The following is a 20,611-nucleotide window of genomic DNA, read 5'->3' as shown; positions in this document are numbered from 1 at the left end:
CATACAAACCAAAAAGGCCCTGAACATACTTAACATTGACTAAAGTGTTTTCTAAACCACCACTCATATTCAAAGTACACTAAAGGAATTCAACGAATGGAAAGATTACAATGACAGCCTGTGGTTTGTAGGTTTCCATTCATTCCAAAACTTAATTACCTCCTTCTCTGTTTTATTGCAAAACTAATTTGAGACTTCTAAACAAACATGTCGAGCTGGAGGCAGCACCGGGCCGCCAAGACGACCGCAGGCTAGTTTAGTGAAGAGTTACAGGGATGTAATATTTCCTGTCGGATTCGTGTACCATGTAGTACAACTCATTCAGGAAATTAATATTTGCCTTCAATATAAAGTATCGCTTAAGATTCAATACAAGGCTGTGGACGATGGCTCAGCGTCAGTTTGTCTGAAGAATCCCTAGAACCGAAACAATGTCGGCTGAACACGATGAATCAAAACAAGAGTGTTGGCAGTCCTGATAAATTAATTTGTGAAACGATTGAGTGACAATCAATTATAGAAGCGGTAATCAATACAATAAAATAGTTTCAATCGACACTCAATATCAGGCCTTATTCGAATCGTCAACTTGAAGAAAAAACCCAGTCACAGACAGTTGCTTACCTATACCTGCAATCTATTAAAACAAGCCGGACTCATGAACGAGTTGCCAATGCCCTTAAAAAACAAGAACGTCTGACCACAGGTTGTATGTCACAAGAAAGTTATAATAATGTATCACTCCCTCTCTCTATAGTCGACCGAGGTCCGGAATCATAATTAGGCTTGCCCATCCCTGTCGATCTCTCATTAGGTTGGAAAGATCAGCTGGAAGCATCCCAATGTCCCACAGCAACTACATCTGTATAGCTGAGCTTCTGTCTCCCCTGTTTCTCCTTCCATGCTTTGGTGTCCAGCCCATGTGATGAGGGAAGATACTCCTTGGTGATCCTGTTAGAGTGCCCTGTGAGTTTTAAAACGATGCTGCTGTATTATATTATACGTACTCTTAAAAACTCTAAATAAAAACCTCCTATGGGTCCCTTGGCAGGGACCTGACCCATTTTGGTCACAGAATCCATGTCAAAATGACCATATAAATGAGTGAAACTGACCACCGTACGGACAATCGGAGTGGTCAGCCTGACCCACCAATCAGACCCCGGGACCCGGGATCCGGGTAGATTCTGACCCACGCGTGTTAGTGAGACTTTATTTTTATGGCTTTTAAATTTCAATTTCGGTTGTTCGGATTATTACAAACCAAGCCGTCATAATTATAATATGCACAAACACGCAACAAACAATATGATTAAAATTACCATTGTCACTAATCACATAATTAATTAATCAAGTCAGCTTAGTAATTGACAATCTCCTGGCGAAGTCATTAAGCCCAGGTCTTTAATGCTTGACTTAAAGAATCTCAGGCCACAGTGAATTGCAAGTAAATTGGCGAGGCGGTCACGTCAGTCATGGGCCGGGAATATGCATCACGAACGACGGTTTATAATTATTTCGACATACAACGTCCACAGTCAATGAATAGTAATTAACGAATCTTTAATGGCAGACAAGGTTATGTCGTCAGAAACTATAAACAGTGATTTCAGTAACTTACGAATTCACGCCTCGTTCATGTGATCAATAGACTTATCGTAAATATGTTGCTTATATCATAGAGTAAGGACAGCTTAGCTTATATCGAATGACGAAACAAACTGTTGGTCTCTGGACGTATGCCTGATTCATTGTAAAGAATACAAGAACCAACCAGATCCACTTATTTGACTATCTTTGTCAAATCACCTGCATTCATTATTGAAAAATAATGTAGATAATGTAAATAATTTGAAATTAAAGAAATTGCTGTTTTATATCTGGCCCTAAATTTAATATCATCTTTTGGTACCTCGTTGCAATCGTAAGGTTCACCTTCACATAAAACTAAGAATGGACCCAAGAATATTCCTGTGTCTTTAATATTAACCAACTATTTCATAAAAGTACCTTGAAGTGAGTTTCAATTCGTTCAAAATTCCCCATTGACGCATCTCGCAAGTAACCATAGCCCCTTTATCCTGCCGTCCCCAATTAGATGGGCGTATAGTCTTCGCCTCGTGATGACGTATTTTTTCTGAACTAATGAAAACGATCGAAGATCACTGATTTCATACTACGGACGGCACACGTGACTAGAGTGACCATGATGATAAAAAAGAAAATTAAGAATGAAGTTAACTGCTAAAGCTACATTCACGAATTCACATCGGAGCAAACTGATTTCTTGTATTTAGGGCGGTGCATGGCAGTCGCAACATCATTATTTAGAAAAAAAATCACATTGAACCGCATTTTCGAGACTGATTTCAAAGATGATAAGCACATACTTGGTTTGTCTTTGTTTTGTACATGGATTTTTACTATCTATGACAGACGGTTACCAGCACTCTAACCTCCCGTACCACGTTTTACTCGTTCCGGAAGGGGAGGGTAGCGACCGTGCGGCCGATTTATCTTGGGCCGTCGATTTTGAGAAAGAGACGGTCGACTTTAGGCTGAGTGTCCCGCTGATAAACGGAGAGAGTCGACCGCGAAACAACAGAGAATGGTTCGCTTTCGGTATGTCACCTGATGGATCACTGGTTAAGGCAGATCTTGTGGTGTTTTGCTTTCCACGTGGCATTTTGAAAGTAACGGTAAGTTTATAATTGCTTTCCAACTGACTACTTTGTAAACACTGTCTGAAATTGTGATGCAATTTCCCTCCTAAAATACACACGTCATACGCTTTTCAGAGGCATACTGCCAAGAATTATCAAGTTCTAATGAGAAGTTATCAACGACGTAACCAGAGTGAAACTAGATGACAATAATATTTACAAATATCGCTTCTCTGTTCCTTTGAAATAAACCCTAGGCCCTAACCGTGACCATAGTGTGACTATGGTCATTCGACCTGTAATAATAATAATAATAATAATAATAATAATAATAATAATAATAATAATAATAATAATAATAATAATAATAATAATAATAATAATAATAATAAGACTTGTAATGCGCACATATCCACCCTGCTGGGTGTTCAAGGCGCAGTACGATTGACTTCATCACATGCCCTGCCGTCACAGAAATACTGACTTAATTTAGACCTTCTGAAACCCAGAGGGGCTTTTGCTACCCTCTGGATCTCCCGTAAAACTGACAGTACCTTTTCATTTTTCCTCACTGTGGCTCAGGCATCATGACTTAATGCCCCCCCCCGTGCCCGAAGCAAACGGGCCCCAACAGACTGGGTGTTAAATCGATCTGTACTGACGCTACTGAAGGCTCAGTTGTCGATAGTCAACTTCTCGAAGTCCTTTAATTCTGTATGCCCAAACCAACTAACCGTTTCCGTTGAAATAGTTTTAGTGTAACTTAATACATTAAATATTTAGGTGTTTATAGGCTACCCTATAATATATGCATAATTTTTTTCTCGATCTGAGCTCAAAATAATCATTTATTGAAACCCCATAATACCAAAAGAAAAAAATGTTCCAAAAATGAATTTGCGATTTTACAGTTTGATAAAGAAACAAATGTATGGTTTTATATTTGACTGAATTACCCCCCCCCCCAAAAAAAAAAGAAGAAGAAAGAAATATATTTGTGACAGTGTTAACGATTAGTTCCCTTGTGGAATTTTGGTATGTTGTTTTAACTTTTACGAAACAAATTCCACGGTTTGTGTTGTTTTGTTAAAATGACTGTGCTGCATATTCAAATAAACGTTTCACAAAGTTGAACACCTTAATCACAAGTATTTCAGGTTAAAACTTCAATACTTTATAATATTTTTTGTTTCCAAGTATAAATGAACTCTTAACGCGAAAATTAATATCTTGGCCGTATCTTTGCCGATATGATCCCGGCCAGAAGACTTGGCAGACGGCCTAAATAAACTAGCAACACTCGCACGAAGCGATCGATTCTCGGCGTTACCGAATCTCACATATCACATACCTTGCTTCGGGTCAACGGCATAATTTCAGAAGGAAAATGTCATGATTTATTTTAGCGAATTTTGCAATTACTTTTTGAAAGTAACGATATTAACTACACCAAAGAGTTGAAATCATGCGCTTTTATATAATTATGGACAATATCATGTTATAAATCTGATGAATCAAGATGAATCAAGATGAATCCAAGCTTCAGATTATAGGCCCTCTTTTTTTTTTAAAGAAAAGCAAATAGCCTAATGAAACAAAAAACATCAAAATACAACACAAAAAGAAAACAAAATTAATTGAGTCTCATCCTAGAACAGCCAATTCACCACAATGTCTTTTCCCCTCCATTGTTTCACGTTATTTCAACTAAGGTTTGGAGATCAAAAACACTGTGTTTTTGAAATGAAAGGCAGTTTGAAATCCATTGTTTTATATTAATTGTTGTTGGAAGGAAGCGTATACCAACAGCGAAGGTGTGATGTTTAAAGATGGCGGCAACGACGACTATGTTCTCCTGGGATCGAGAGTGACAGGAGGTGGGCTCTACGACCAATCACCCGCGCATCTTGAGATCGACTTCAGACGACAGTTTGACACGTGTGATCGCCATGACTATCAAATTGATGTAATTATGCATTTAAAAACGGTTTAATAATTATATAAAAAAATGATCAATGTAAACTTTCTAACTTTCCTTTGCGTCAAAATCACACTTCAATGTTTATATATGCCCATAGAAAGTTCTGTAATTGTAACGTCAATTACAGTTCTTTTTCTTAGCCAAGAAATAGCAAAGTGTTCTTTTATGACATGGTTCTTATACTTTGCGACTCTTGCGTCAACACACTTCAATTGACATGCGGGGAACGAGGGGTACGCGTCCACATAAAATTGTGTAATTAACGTGGAAATCACAGTTTGTTTTATATAAAGTAGCTTTTATATGCTTTTTTATGGTTTGTATCATTGCAAGGGTGGGACCGTGGATTTAATCTATCTCCGGGGGAACCACTCCACGATCTCATCGGGACTTATCAATCCAGAATATGCTGATCTAGCTAGTCGGCGGGTCCAGCTTCTAAAGAGTAAAAGACGAGCACCCCCTGTACCGTCAGATGTCAAATCTGCAGATATTACCATGCACAATGTGAGTAGAACTTGTATTATAACAAGGGCTAACCCGTTCTAGAAAATTAACATAACATCTTATGAAAAGCTGCCATTTACCGAAATTTAGCCGTAACATACCAATCATTTCAATAACAATTTGCAAACAGATTATCTCTTTTTATCGGATGATCACAAGCGTTTGAGAGAGCTTTCTTCTTTTACATTCTCCCTAAAATATTTTTGTCCCACAGAAAATAATCAATTTCAAACTGCCGAGATCTTAGAAGGTGATGCGACTGTACATCCTAAGTGCATCCCAAGAATTTAATGAAAAACTACAGTAATTTATAGATATCACGAACAAAGAATATAAACTATCAAACCAGTTGATTTAACGAACACTTGAGAATGTACCAATCGATGGTCCAATACCGCATAAAACATCTTGAAACATTATTGCCCTATTGTCTGGAGCAGTCACTTGTCCTTGAAGACGCTCTGTTTCGGATAAGATGTACCTCTGAAATTGTTTTTCGAGCATCAGCCTCCACTGAAATGAAACCTTCATAGAAACATCTATCCTTGCTTCGTGCCTTCGTGGACATCACTGTACACGTGCATTGATATCACCTGTCAGATGTTACCACTTTAGAAAAAACACTGCTTGAGACCAAGACTAAGGTAATAGAAAAACAGAGAACGAGAACCGACAGAGTGAAATAATATGCTGCTGGCAGACATGTAACTTAAGACTCCCAGATAGAATACGATGATTATTTTATCAATGCTGAGAAGAAATTATCAGGCAACGATGTTTGATGAACACAATATTTTTTAGATCAATCATTTCAAAAGGCAAAAAGAAATAGTACAATTTTGAGTTGCATAAAATCTCTTTGATGTCAGTGTAAATGGAGTGCACTGTATGTACAAAATAAACAATAAAATGTTTAAATCCAATTAATTGTTATGAAATTTATTTCTAATTTCATTCAGACTGAAATACCTAACCAAGTAACTACGTATTGGTGCAGAGTGAGAAAGTTCCCGGATGTTGAAGATATTCATCACATCATTAAGGTATGCCTTAGTTATAGATGCTAAATTGAAATTTAAACAAAGATTTAAATGCAAGCAATCTGCAAGAAATAAAGCACATTCGTTTAAGAAGACTTGGTCAACCTTGCAAACATGAGCCTCAAGAATTATAGCAATGATTGATGTTCATGTTGGTTGTCTTACCGACGTTTCAGCAGTCATGTTCTGGGGGGCTTCATTTTTAATAAAGCCTTGTATCTTCACCTTTCAATGCCCCAAAATAACGACCTCATCGTTTACATGTGATTAAATCGTGGTCTATATTTAGTACGAGTCAGTGATCACCCCTGGCAACGAAGATGTCGTCCACCACATGGAGGTATTCCATTGTGTCGTTCCAGAAGGGGTCGAAGTACCAGACTACAACGGTGAGTGCGAGGATGAAGATCAACCTTCTGAGCTGGAGCCATGTAAGAGAGTCATTGGCGCATGGGCAATGGGTGCAACGGTGAGAAAAACATTAATCAAACACCACTCGATTGCATCTCAACGCTTGTTAAAAAAAAAAATTGGGGGCCCAAATTAGACCAAAATGTGGACTTACTCATTGTGATTGTTTAAATTTTTGACCCAAATTGGATAACAATGCTAAACTTACCCCTTGTGTTTTTCTCCGGCCCATTTTATTACCCACTTGTGGATGTTTTTAGGGGGGTAGGTCCATCCAGCATATTGTCGTGCCGTGTCCGAATGGTCGGTTGATGAAGCTACGGCTAGCAATGGCTATACTTTTTGCGTCACGTGCGTTGCAGCATGGAGGTAGTCTATTTCTACCTCCATGGTTGCAGTATATGACGTCCTTAGCTTAATATGGTCCTTAGCAACACCCTTAACACCAGTCCTAGATGTCGACAGTTCGGATACGGCCTAACACAGAGTCAATTTACAAACAAACCTACATGAAAGTTCTTTTTGCGGGACTCCATATTAACGAACCTGAGTTAATAAAGGCCTACATAAAAATAAACAATTTAAAACAATATAAAGTCAATTTCCAAGATGTAACAAAGTTTTTGAAATGGTTATGATGACGATTCAATAATAGCAGTTATCTCTTATATATGGCAGGCATTTTCGTACCCGAAAGAGGCCGGCGTGCCGATTGGTGGATCTGGGAAGTCCAGCTACGTCATGCTCCAAGTTCATTACAATAACCTCGGACACAGAGAAGGTAGATAAGGGTCGGGGTAAGGGTGATTTATAAAGGAGGGGCGGGGGGTGGTAAAGTAGAAGGCATGTTGAAGATAAGGTCTACGGTCGTAAGTCAATTAACGGGCTCAGATATATCTTAGTAATTAGATATGCGAAAAACATACGTCCTTTTTTATTTCTTAATCTTATCCATGTTGTCAATCAAAAGGTCTTTCCTACGGGACTGTCCCCCTTCGTAAATCAAACCATGGAGGAAGGAAATTATCAAACTGATCACACACAAGCACAAACCACTAAAACCGTTGTAAAATGATATTTTGGCCAACACAAAGCAACGATTCACTCAAAATGTTTATTGATGAAATGACGAAATTCTACTCATTTTTGCTCATTTAGGGGTTTTGGACAGCTCTGGAATCCGGTTTCACTACACGCCATTTCTAAGACCTCACGATGCCGGTATCCTAGAAGTTGGAGCCACCTACTCACCAAACCTCTCCGTACCTCCTACATCTACTAGTTTCTATCTCACTGGATACTGTGCCCCAGACTGCACTCACCAGGTTGGTGAATTGCATGCATGTTCGAAACCATGGCTTAGGCTTACAGGCTCAGGCCTAGACCCCGTCTGCCTGTATGAAACCTCGCACTAAAAAGCAGGACTCCAAAGCAAAGACGTGGTTTCGAATAAACCCTTAACCACACGTAATTTGCGTCATACTTTTATAACATCCTGGATGTACTCGCCAAATCAACCTAAGAAATCAAGAAGCCATCACTGAATAAAGAAGACTAATCCACTGTAAAGTTATAAGTATTGACGACTAAACTTCATAATTCTAGAGTAGTTAATTTTGTTACAACAATACGCAAGACATTATGTGGTGGACAAGTTGGTCAAACAGTTAAACATGCCACTGAAGTCACTTGCTGCATGAATGCCCTTCCGTCTTGGCTCCTTTTGCATCAGAATAGTCCAAAGAAACTTGAAATCCCCTTCTTACAGGATGGCAACTTTTAAATGTGTTTGCAAATCTTTCTTTAGGGAATTCCCAGAGAAGGTATCCATGTGTTTGCGTCCCAGCTTCACACTCATCTTAGCGGCACCGGGGTCTGGACCAAACATGTCCGAAATGGAGTAGAGATACCCGAACTCAATAGAGATAACCATTACGACTCAATGTTTCAGGTAAAATATATCATACTCAAATAAACCATTATAGAACTTACCAAAGGATGACAAATTAACTGCTTTCCCCCAAACCTCCAATCCAAAACCAATGTTTCCCCTTAAAAATAATTATTAAATTCAATTAACACAGACATTCAAACAAACCTAGAACTTACTAGAGGATGGAATAAACTATTTTCCCCAAACAATTCCAATCGCAAAATTTCCCTTTAAAAATCAAATAAATTTGCATTAGTTAAATTTTCTTAATAAGTTTATGAGATGTGATTTTCCTCTTTGTTCAGGAAATTCGTTTACTCAAAGAAGATGTCACTGTTTACCCGGTAAGCTGCCTTTGACTATACTTTAGTATTTATAAGAAACAAACTGAGGGGGAATCGAGAGAAATTTATGTATAGAATGACCTTAGGAGAATTGGACTGGTTCAAGAAATCGTTATATTTCTTTTTTATATTCACATCTTGTAATGAGGTAACTCTTATTCAATCTATATTCACTTTCTCAACCTGAATCGCAAACGCACTCCGTATAAGCTGTAACTTCTCTAGGGATGGGTTTGTAAGTGCGTGTGTAACCATAGCAACCGATTTACATCAACATCCACCAGCAAGTGTGAAATCGATGACCGTAGGACAAATGTCAACTTAGAACATGCCGTTTTATCGATCTAAATTTAGATGTACTATGAATGAGATTTGGGTGGGTTTGTAATCTTTGTATTGTTTCTGGTTTTTACCGTAGGGAGATGCTCTGATTACAACATGCAGGTATGATACATCATCACGAAGAAACACAACACTGGTAAGGATAACGCCTTAATATTATAATAATATTAACAGGGAAGAGATTTTTAGTATTTTTATACTTTTGTCTGAATTCAAACTTTTTGTCCAAATTATACATAAATCTTGCTCTTGATCTTCTGCAATACTGAGGATATTTAGTGTAAAGGGTTACCAAAAGGTGAAAATGCCACTATTTTAACACATCTCATAACAATTAATGTGGATCCTATGATTCAGACTTTTTGTCAGCAATGAATTTTCACTTAAAACAATTAAGTGATGTGTTTGTAAGAGCTTATTACATTTTCATGATAATCAGCATCATTACCAAACCTTTGTAAATTTAGTACAGCATGATTTACAAACGAGATTATTTAAGGCTCTCTAAGAAAGAAAAACAAACATAACCCATCTGCTTAAAGGTGCACTGTCGTCATGATCACAGTGAGTCTGTAGCCAGACTAAACTAAACTCTCATTGATATTCTGTGTATTGCATCAGGGTGGATTCGGGATACAAGACGAGATGTGTGTTAACTACATGCACTACTATCCTAGCAGTGGTCTGGAGGTTTGCAAAAGTACTGTTTCCAATACAGCACTGGATGCGTTCTTCACATTCGTAAATGGGTAAGAAAATTCAATTGAGAACTCCTTTAACATGGACGGTTCTGGACACTATTATTGTGTCACACCCACTAGTCATCCTTAACGTAATTTTAAATAAATTAACATTAAAACCTTTACGTAAATCAAGAACTTGATGTAAAGGCAAGTGTACAAACCTAACAATAATTAAACAACTTGATAATAACCGATTGGTTTTCATTGTTATACTTTAAATCTACTTTGATTTTTAAATTGAACTCACCAGGGGTAAAAACAACAAACGTTCTGAAGCCCTCTCTCCGGCAGCAGTGGCCAGGCAATTTCAAAGTATCACTTGGACACCGAGTGTCAAATTGCTATGGCAATACGTCATAGATCAGGCGCCAATAGACATGGAGTGCCTCAGGTCGTCTGGGCAACCATTCCATGTGAGTCACGTTTAACCAATAATATTACTGCAAATCGATTGGGAGGATCTGCGTTTCAGTCAGATATTTTTTTTCTCGAAAGTTGGTGTTCTTGTCGAGTGTCAAATAATTCACATTTTGATCACAATTCCTCCTTAGGGTAATCCTAGCACTACAGATAGCCTAAACAAATTAAACGGTAAATGCGTGCATAAGTTATCAACGTCATGAAAACAGCTGTTTTTAATGTATTCAACCCTTACAAAAGCTCGTAATATATGCAACCGTTTTCTACTGTGTAGTAAAAAAATATGTGTGTATATTGATAATAGGAAAACATAAGCATGTAAACCTTTTTGTAGTGTGATGACAGAAACCATGTATTTACATAAAAAATTATGATATATCTTTCTAACTTCGTTTTCTTTCTTAAAACCAGGGTGACTGGAAGGATCGCCTGCCTCCTCTAATCAAGTTCCCCATGGCGAAAAGAAGACGACGATGTACGAGACCTAAACTGTATCCATTCCTCAGATTCAGATGAACTCATGTGGAGAATTAATACAGCATTCAGTATTCATCCGAAACGGGAAACTTACAGATCAAGCTTAAAGGGACTGTACCTTTGGTAATTGCTACATAAATGAATCGCCATAATAGGTTCCATTTATATAAGAAGCACCGCAGCTGATGATAATGTACAACATTTTGAGAAAAGTTTCTCTTCAAAGGAATTGTGGTTTTAGAGTAAGGGATTAAAAACAAAATAATATGAGAAACGCTTCTTGCCGAATCGTTTCTCAGATTGTGTAGGAAGTTCCAAATATCAAAGTTATACTTTACATTTGCACCGTTTTGGTTGCACCGTTAGGGTTCAGTAAAACACACTGTTTTAATTTTGCCGCGTTGGTTGTACGTTTCTTTCCCCGAAGGGTTTTGTTTTTATCCGTGTAGCCGGTGTTGACTAGCGCTCCATGACTACATTATAATGGTAAATAATTCTATTCCATTTTTATTAAAATTCAATGCGCAACGGAGCTGATATAGGCGACTAGGTGGCTCTATAGTGTTACACTATAGGCAAAACTACATATTAAGTAACAGCCAAGATTTAATGTGTTACAGGAATACATCAATCATTAAATCGGACCGTCTAATAGTTAATAGTTTGCAATATTGATTAGTGTAATCTGAACAGATAAAAGCATACTATGCTCAGCATGCAGCAATGTGACCATGAGTCGTTTTAGGGTTGTGACACTACTATTGTGACAAATATGAAACTAAAACTTCCTAATTTTCATTAATTATTATGTTGTGATCATCTACTAACAGTTGGACTTATTTTGTATTGTGGCCTTAGTCTGATAGGAGTCCTGTGTTATTCAAAGTTAGTTTTAAACCATAGAAATAAAACACGGGTGAGCTGTTGTGCACGCCCTCTACGGGCTCCAGTATCATGTAACAGATATTATAATCAACTAATAATGGTAGGGGAGCTGTGTTTGCCATGAAGCTAAAACTAACGGTAGATGCACACTGATACACTGAACTAGCATCATTTGTGGAAATAAATGAGGTATGCTTCCAAACAAAGTCAAAACCAATTCGTGTACATTATTGCAGTTCAAACACAGTCATCTTAAGATTTAATTGGCATGTAGATAAAATGAGGAGCAACAATGACTAAAATGATTAAAATAAATGAAGTTACAAGATTGCATCACTGGCTCAATTTTGTTCCCGCAACTGTCTCTGGTAAGATATACTCTAGAATTCCCTGTTAAGAATTGACCCGGATCCCGGGTCGTATGGGACCTGACCCATTCTGGGTCAATTTTGACCCATTTTTGGATCACGTGATCCAGAAGTGTGTCAGGCCCACGGGACCCGGATCAACCCTCAGTAGAAGTGATAAAGTGTAGAACCCTTATCAAACTATTGGCCCCACATTTGCTTTACATTTGTAACCGTGTAGCTATCAGACATAAGACCAGCAACAGCATGGATACACCAGGTAGTAAATAAGCACCATCCCCAGCGTCAGGTTCTGTGTATAGCAAAAACAACATCTTGTTATAGACAGTTAAAAAGGGAACCGTGCATGTACTTAAGAGAGAAATGACCCACATTTCCCATTGCGCATGATCGGCGTGCAAAGGATTCTGGGTGAAATCCGAGTCCAAGCTAGAAACGGAGAACCACGGTCGTACACAGCTTTCAAACATGGCATCCATTTGGGCAGCTGAGTTTATTCTAACTGTACTCGGTTTCCTGTGATGATTTGCGGTATATTTTGTTTAAAGGATACGCTTATGCATAAGCGCTATTGATCGATTCAGTTGGAAAATTTGAAAAACAGTTGCATGTACGTGGACGAGTGTGAAGCTGCTATAACCAGAGTGAAAAATAGCAGTGGATAGTTAGTTAGCCATGCCATGTGCAACATACACGTAAAAATAAAGTGCCAACATTTTTTGTTAAAAGGAAATGGATTGAGAAAATATAATGGCAAATACACAAACAGGTTCCATGCTTATATTCGTGCTTTACTTATTAAGCACCGCCAGGCACAGAGGTCCAACGATCGACAGGTTCCACTGAAACCGTGCCAAAGGATTCCATAAAACAAAGTTGATACTGTGATAGGAATATTACAAACGTATTTTATTGTGTTTCAAATCATGCAAACCTTCACAGAACCCACAAAAACAGTTCACATTACCCACTAACACTCTTGTCAGCGTTTACATTACTTGTTCTAAAAAAGGCAAACAAAAGATCAACAACACAAAAATGATAAATGCAAAAGTAAGTGCGTTATATGAAAACTTAATTTTTTCAAACCATGTAATGTTGACCGGGACCTAAACTTACCCTGAGTCTCCCATCCAATATTCTCTCCGTTCTTCTCGTTGGTCTCTTCGAGCCATGTCTTCAATGGCGCAAAGTAGGCGTTGATGGCGTCTGCTGTCATTAACCTTTGACCTGTAATGGCTTCCATTGCATCTGGCCAGGGCTTGCTCGTTCCCAACTTAAGCATAGCTCTAAAAAATAACAAAATTAGTTAAAAACAACAAAAATGCAATAGAAATTACTTCAATATATTTAAGAAGATTTTTTTTTTAAATTTAAACGTAATCACAAGGTAGAATGATTTCAAAGAGATATGACGTCATTACCCGAAAGAGACAATACCGAGGCTACAGCAGTAGGCCTACTGCGATTGCAGTAATAGCAACTTGTTTAGGATAAAAACAAACTTATCAATCTTACTCGAGTTTCTGGCCTGCCTCCTGCGACTTGTAGAAGTCACATCGATGTAGAGGTCCCGTATGTCCCGCTGCGTCACACAATGCTTTCTGGAACTGGAACTGGATGACCGTACGGATGAAATACCTGTAGAATAAAATGTATGTAAATATAAGCTGCTCACGCCACAGGGGCCTACAGAACTACCAAACTATAAATCACACACCCTACCGTAAAGGGTGTAAAGTTTACGAATCAACGGCTTCGGCTCCAGATTCGGCTTAGGCTAGCTTGGCCCCGTGCGGTTGTTTTGACAGTTGTACGTGCTTTGCGTACGCGCATGGCTTCACACGAGAGAACGGAGCCTAAAGCCGGAACCCAAGCCGAAGCCGTGATTTCAAAAAGGGCTATTGACGCAGCTTATACTTACCCAAGGAACGGGTAAGCGACGACGATGTGATACATTGCACCGGCATCAAAGTCATTCTCAGTCCGTGTCACTGGAGCCTTTACACCAACAAGATCATGCCTGGAGAAAGTATGACAAGAAAGTCAATACACCAGTAAATAAAAAAGTTTTGAATAAGCTATTGCAACCTTCCACCTACTTTGCTCAAAACGAAAATGGATGACAGTTGCATAAAGTTGTTTTCAGAAAACTCAACTTACTTTAGTTGCCACCATCTTTCCATCCATTTATCCTCAGTGATGTTACCAGCGAACACATCCCATCGCCATTGATCCAAAGCGATGCTAAAGGGCAGGGTACCAATTGTACTCAACGCTGTCTTCAGTAGAAAGTTGATATCAGTCTCTGAATGTATTAATTTTAAGGAAAATAAATGTGTCAGTTTTTTATCTAAAAGAAATCCCCCATCTGGGTACTTTATAGAGTGATCGACGTTAGTAAATTGTAGTGACTTATTTTCGTATTCATGCAAAATTGTATTTATTTCAATTTCCATGAGCAGGTAATGGGCACAAAAGGTTTGCTGAGAGTATAGACCATGTGAACCTTGTTTACAATAAGTGTGAACTTGTAGCATTCTTTGAGTATTCTGGCAGGCAGTATACTACAATGGCCCTATGGGTAATGGGAAAGTTGACATACTGTGTCATATTTCCACATAAAATCCTGAAAGTAAAAGCTTGACAATTTTTGAGATGAGCCCCTTTCATCATATCAAAAATTGATAGGAATTAGACAGTGCAATCTCCATATTAATACAAGATTTTATGTTTGAGGTGTGTACAAATCATGCCTGCAGGAAGTCCAGGCTCTGTGGCTCTCTTGTAAACATGCGATGTCACAGGTCACATCGTATATTGCAAACTTGCTTACTTCAGAATCATGTACATAAAATAACATAATAATTATGCCCAGTTGGCGATCACATTTTTTTTCTGCCCAACAAAGAGATTTGTTTCCGGCTTCGAAGTTATAATAATGTCATTATTTACCTTTATCTGCACCAGTCCCTGGGGGAAGAAGTGCGACGTCAGGATGGGACAAGTGCGCAGGCGTAGAAATAGACAGTGTCATCACTTCGCCCACGGCCTCGTGGAAGGCCCCATTGGCACCACCGTGGAAGAGCAATGGGATATCTTTATATTGCATGTAATATTGAATGTGGCCAAGCTCATGATGGATGGTTTGAAAATACTCCATGTTGACCTCGGTACACATCTTAATTCTACAATGAAGGCGTAAAACAATCACTTATTAAACCTGGCTAGGCCTAATTATTTTTGAAGTTATTATAAAAGAAATTTGTGAAACTTTCTGTTGACAAAAAAACAAAAAACGCTTGACAAAAAAGATACATAGTTTAAAAGAACTTTGAATATCGATTTTGGGGTATTATTTAATCACATTATTCAGGCAAACAGGAACATGTAGTTTGTATGATGGGCAACTCTGTTCGGCCTGCTCAGCTGTTTAACTTCTTTGAAAAATTTCCTTTGTTTACAAAAATCCCTGGGGTATCTTTTTTTTGGCACATTATTCGATTCTATGAGAGGTATGAGCTAAAGAATCAAGCATGAACCAAGTATACATTGTTCACTTGCCTAAAATCTTCACCGTTGCCCATATCCCATGCTGTTGGGTGACACACAGCCTCCCTGCCATCAGTAGGTTTAACAATCATTGAATTATTCCAGAAGGCATCATTGACTCGTATCAGGCCACAGGAAGCGAAGAAATCGTCACCCATTTCGAACATCTCCAAGGGAGTTAACCCCTACAGTATAAAACACAGATTTTAGATTTCATGTCGATTCTGTTTATTGCCTCAACCATCGAATCAATTCATGCTGTTGACCACACTATAACACTAGTATGGCAGGACCCCCACCCCCCCCCCCCCGGAGATTTGGACCCCTGTCGAGGCTGTGTACAAACCCCTTTTGAATGCGCCCTCTCTTGAATTCTCCTCCATCAGGCAACGTACATTTTCGCCGAGGGGCATAAATCTCAGGTGGACAGAATTTCGGGACACCGCCCGGCACAATGACCAAAATTCCAGGACCCGTGGGCTCGACCCTTTCTGGGTCAGTATAACGCAGAATCTGTCAAAATGACCCAGAAATGGCTCAAAAGACGTTAACTACGAGTTTAATTCTACCTTTAAAACCAGTTTCCAGGGCAGCCTGACCAAAAAATGCACAAGGCACATCGTGACCCTAGTTGGGTCCATTGACCTGGGAGTGCAGGGTAAAATGTAAAGTAGTTTCCGAAAATATTGCAATAGGTTTGCGATCGGTTCTCAAATAATGTTAAACCAGTTATTATTAATAGTTTGGAACATAACCAACTTGAGTTCAAGGCACTTGACTACTTTTATTTACCTTTGCAATCATAGCATCGGTTACGTCAATATTTGGGGCGTCTGGATAAGGAACAACTTGTTTGTAGATGTTGCCCCAGAAGCGACCCCACATGTCTCCTGTAAAGAAAGTGCAGCAGTTTAGTCATGAAATACAGCTTAGCAATATAAATGGCCTACAAGAAAACGGTAAAGTTTCAGACTTTGGAATTTCTTTAAAAAAAAACCATATCTGTGATGTATTATCACGTCGCCCAAAATGCGCACAAACACTTTTCCTACCTCCATACACATACACTTTTCCTACCTCCATGATATAACACACAGTTTTTCTTTTACCCCAATTAATATTATGAACCAAGGTTTTTGTGATGACGACGGTCGTTTTCTTTGTGCGTCATAATACTATAATAATCAGTGGGGTTTGCCACAAAGTGTTAATTTCTAACAAATATCGCCATTGGCCTATATTTTTTAATGACTTTTATTTATAATATGCCGATTTTGCATCATTCTGAAGGCAAACTTGTGGTAATAAATCAACCCACCGAGTAGGTTGGATGGGATACGTCCAGTTAGATCCACATGATCGCTGTGTTTGGTATTCATGATGCGTCTGACGTAGGCATGAAGCTGCTTGTATAATGGTAGGATCTGATCATACAGCTCATACGCCTGCGCAATGATGGTTTCACTCTCGTAATCGGATCTCCAGTACTCGCCCATGTCAGAATATCCTGGAGAAAAGACGAGAATTGAAACGTATTCAGTCAAGCAGACTATGATATAGGCCTATGTTTGGTAAGGCATGAAGTAGGCATAGGACAGTCCTTTACTGGTTGAAAGCACATGGTACAAAATACTCCAAAGTATCGCTAGATGCTAATTTTAAAGAAAAATTCAATATTATTTAATCATTTTATTAAAGCCATGGTTGGCCGACCATCGTTTGAACGGAGATTGCTAATGATCTTAAAGGTTATTCCCATTATTTCGAGCAAAGCATTCAATTATAATAATAAAAATGATGAGAAATTTTAAAGCACATACCATTAAGACGAGCAGCTTCATTGGCAAGTGCCACATACTCTTTGTAGAGTGGTTTGTTTGGTATCCCGACTTCATCTCGGAATCCTTGCCAGGCCCACAATAGCTCATCCCAGTCTTCAGAGGTAGCCATGACTTTACCCAAACCTGGAAAACCATTGCAGAACGGGACAAACACAACTTAATTACAGTGAACATGGGTATAAACAACGGCCCGGTAAGCAATAGCTACAGGACATACGTATTACTTTAACAATTTTATAAATTCGACTTTACCAAATCTTGCGACACAAAGTCCAAAATTGAAATCATTAGAACCGTCATCACAAAAGTGTGTTTCGAGTTTCAAGAAAAATGGAAAAAGTGAGCTGCACTAGTACAGGCTTACCCGGCTCAATTTGAAGACAGTCGCTTGCATCATTCGGTCTACACACCGTACCTTTGCCATAGTTGTCGGTCATTTTGCTAATGACCTGGTTGTACTAAATACGAAACAAAAGTAAGGAAAGTGAACATTCTGCAATTAGGTTTCAAAAGGTGTAAATAAGTGGGCAAGAAATTAATATTTACCTCTTCAACTTTGCTAGGCTCCAGTGCATCAGATCCAATGTCTTTGAGTTTCTGGAACTGTCTCTTGATGTCTTCTGGAAAACCAGTCTCGTCGAATCTGGTGGCATTGTCGTAAGCTTCTTTTCCGAAAGCGGCTGAAACGAGACTGGCTTCAAGCTGGGAAGAATATAAACGATTGTTTTGTTCAAGCCTCGACACAAAATTAATGTCATTATTTACTTATGGCTGAAATTGAATCTCAGGGGTACACTCAGGAAAAGGGAGGGGTATAATATAAATCAAAATATTATTCATAATACAATTTGTGGGCAGTATGGGGATCGGGAGGAGGCGTTGGAATGAAGTGGCAATAAATTATTACAGTTCAATTTAAAATTCTACTTTAAGTGTCGATAACTGATATGCAAGTACCCGAACTTTATTATCATGAAACCCTTTAGTTTCGACCATAAAACACGATAGATAAGATAATAGTCGTGAATTGGTTGATTTAATGCGGTTGCGACCTTTTGGTGCGTCATATACTGCATTATCTTTCACGTGACTTCCCTTTAATTTCAACTAAAAAGGTAGTCGGGATTGTGCAAACAGCAAACTTTGTAGGCGCTATTTACATAAGAGATCGCTTATTTTGGTTTTGTTTGATCAAGTTTGACATAATGACCCATGTATCAGAATGATACTTCATGATTATCATCGAGAGGAATGAATTATTTCGATCATAAATTGGGAGGGGAAGGTCCAGGGTAACAGGAGCCACCTTTTGGACTGGTTCTTGCCTAGACTTGTGGACAAGTCGTTAATGGTCCCACTCGGTGGAAATAGTCAAGTTGTGGCGTGCCCTCGCGAGATCACTGCTCTCATGCGAACTGTTGGTTGCCCGACTTCTATTCCCGTTAATGAGTGAGGAGCAGAAGTCGGGCAACCAGCAGTTCGCGCGAGAGCAGTGATCTCGTGAGAGCACCTCCACAACTCGACTTTCACGACTTGTCCACAAGTCTATACCATGCCAATAACCTTTCCGTCACAGCATAGAGCAAGGACACATAAGCCAAATTGCATTTAATGCACTGTGAACACTGTTGGTAATTACTCAACAAAACTGTAAAAACTTACTTGGTATCGAGCAATGGAGAGCTGCTGATAGCCTGATAGCATAACATCTCCCTACTCTTTAATGTAGCTTTTGAGAAAGAGGTAATTTCTAACAAAAGACTCCAAGCCTTTTCTTATGCACTTGAAAGCACACAAATTTGTGCAACAAGGGTGTCATTCTTTCAAAATTCTCTTGCAATTCCGATGACCGATTGAACCCAAACTTTCACAGGTTTGTTATTGTCTGCAAGTTGGAATACACCAAGTGAATACTGGCCTTTGGCATTAACCAAAGGTGTCCAGAGCCTTTAAAGCCAATCCTCGTTTCAAATGGAGTTAGAATACAACAATTTACATATTATTGAGTTATGAATTTGTTTTCATTCATACTAAGTCAATCAGAAATTTGTAAAAAGAACAGGTAGGCTCCCTATGTGTATTCCGGCATAGACGTCTAGTCAATCTATGGTTTGACCTAGACAAAATTGCAAACAGAAACAGAAACGATTTTTCTTTTGCAAAAATCTTTTCACATCCTCCAAAACAACATATCAAAAGAGTATATTTCGCCTCTTTTTCCCACTAATGTTTTGTATACATACGCCCTGGTTATAGTGAACTTGATATAATTTTAACATCAAATTTGCATGCAAAAGTCTCTATAAACCCTCCAAAACAAAGTATCATATCAAAAAGTAGAAAAAAGGAAGTACGGGACGTATGCATTATTTGCTTAAATTAACAATTGCCGTTTTCGACTATTTTTTTTTACCAATGTAAATGTGTGCACACGCCCTGATAGTTGTAGAATTGATTGTCACATCAAATTTTCATGCAAATGTCTCTTGAAGCCAGTAGACCCTCTCAAACAAAATAAATGTCGAAAATATTCAAGTATCAAAAAAGGGCCAATTTTAAAGTACCGTGCGTATTATGAACAAGAAATGCTATATTGACTGCTCATTTAAAGGATGTTGGACCGGGCACCAATGGGTCAGAAGATGATAGGGAGGTTCCAAACTTTCGTACAACATACAACATATGCTTTAGATTGACATAGACTATAGGCCGAATTCCCCGGGTCTATACAAGCAGTAAACTATAGGTCTAGTCATACACTGTCAAAATGTAACAATCAATGCGTGTGTTTACTTACATCTTTTTGCTGATTGTAATCGGTGATATTTGTGTTGAATTTCCAACTAGCCAGAGAGCTGGCATAGTATACCACTTTGGCACTTTCTTCGTAGCGGGATAAAAACGCCCTCGCCTCATCAATGTCCGTTATAAGCGCTTCATCTCCAAGTGATAGGTTGACTTGTAAAGAGACTACACAAATAAAGAGGATATAAGTACAGTAATAGTAGGAAAACATCTTGTTGGCTCCTGCGTATGGAACCTTCCCCGACTCCTAAAATCGAAGCTGCCAGATGTTGGGTTAGGTTGTGACTTTGTCCGACAAT

General features: G+C 38.6%; 2 protein-coding genes across 3 annotated transcripts; one reads left to right on the top strand and one right to left on the bottom strand.

Annotated features, from left to right (window-relative positions):
• The first annotated feature begins 2,349 nt into the window (after window positions 1–2,349).
• Window positions 2,350–10,936, top strand: LOC139947996 (dopamine beta-hydroxylase-like). The gene is made up of 13 exons (XM_071945942.1): window positions 2,350–2,699; window positions 4,456–4,629; window positions 4,978–5,151; window positions 6,111–6,194; window positions 6,481–6,660; window positions 7,281–7,383; window positions 7,761–7,927; window positions 8,410–8,553; window positions 8,841–8,879; window positions 9,298–9,357; window positions 9,843–9,970; window positions 10,215–10,377; window positions 10,796–10,936. The coding sequence occupies exons 1-13, from the start codon at window positions 2,376–2,378 to the stop codon at window positions 10,898–10,900; spliced, it is 1,845 nt and encodes a 614-aa protein (XP_071802043.1). The 5' UTR covers window positions 2,350–2,375; the 3' UTR covers window positions 10,901–10,936.
• On the bottom strand, window positions 10,569–20,592 carry LOC139947994 (angiotensin-converting enzyme 2-like). 2 transcript variants are annotated; one of them, XM_071945939.1, is made up of 14 exons: window positions 20,305–20,592; window positions 18,054–18,209; window positions 17,872–17,965; window positions 17,487–17,630; window positions 16,985–17,173; window positions 16,459–16,556; window positions 15,679–15,851; window positions 15,070–15,302; window positions 14,278–14,422; window positions 14,039–14,137; window positions 13,633–13,755; window positions 13,234–13,403; window positions 13,082–13,117; window positions 10,569–12,406 (listed from the first exon to the last, which is right to left on the bottom strand). In XM_071945939.1, exons 1-13 carry the CDS (start codon window positions 20,521–20,523, stop codon window positions 13,104–13,106), a joined length of 1,857 nt encoding a protein of 618 aa, XP_071802040.1. In that variant the 5' UTR covers window positions 20,524–20,592; the 3' UTR covers window positions 10,569–12,406; window positions 13,082–13,103. The 2 variants fall into 2 exon arrangements, with proteins under 2 accessions (XP_071802040.1, XP_071802039.1); XM_071945938.1 differs by lacking the exon at window positions 13,082–13,117.
• Between the last annotated feature and the right edge of the window lie 19 nt (window positions 20,593–20,611).

Source organism: Asterias amurensis, chromosome 15, assembly GCF_032118995.1.
Source record: "Asterias amurensis chromosome 15, ASM3211899v1".
Taxonomy (NCBI): domain Eukaryota; kingdom Metazoa; phylum Echinodermata; class Asteroidea; order Forcipulatida; family Asteriidae; genus Asterias; species Asterias amurensis.
The sequence above is the reverse complement of the archived record's forward strand: the minus strand, read 5'-3'. Positions and strand labels throughout refer to the sequence as shown.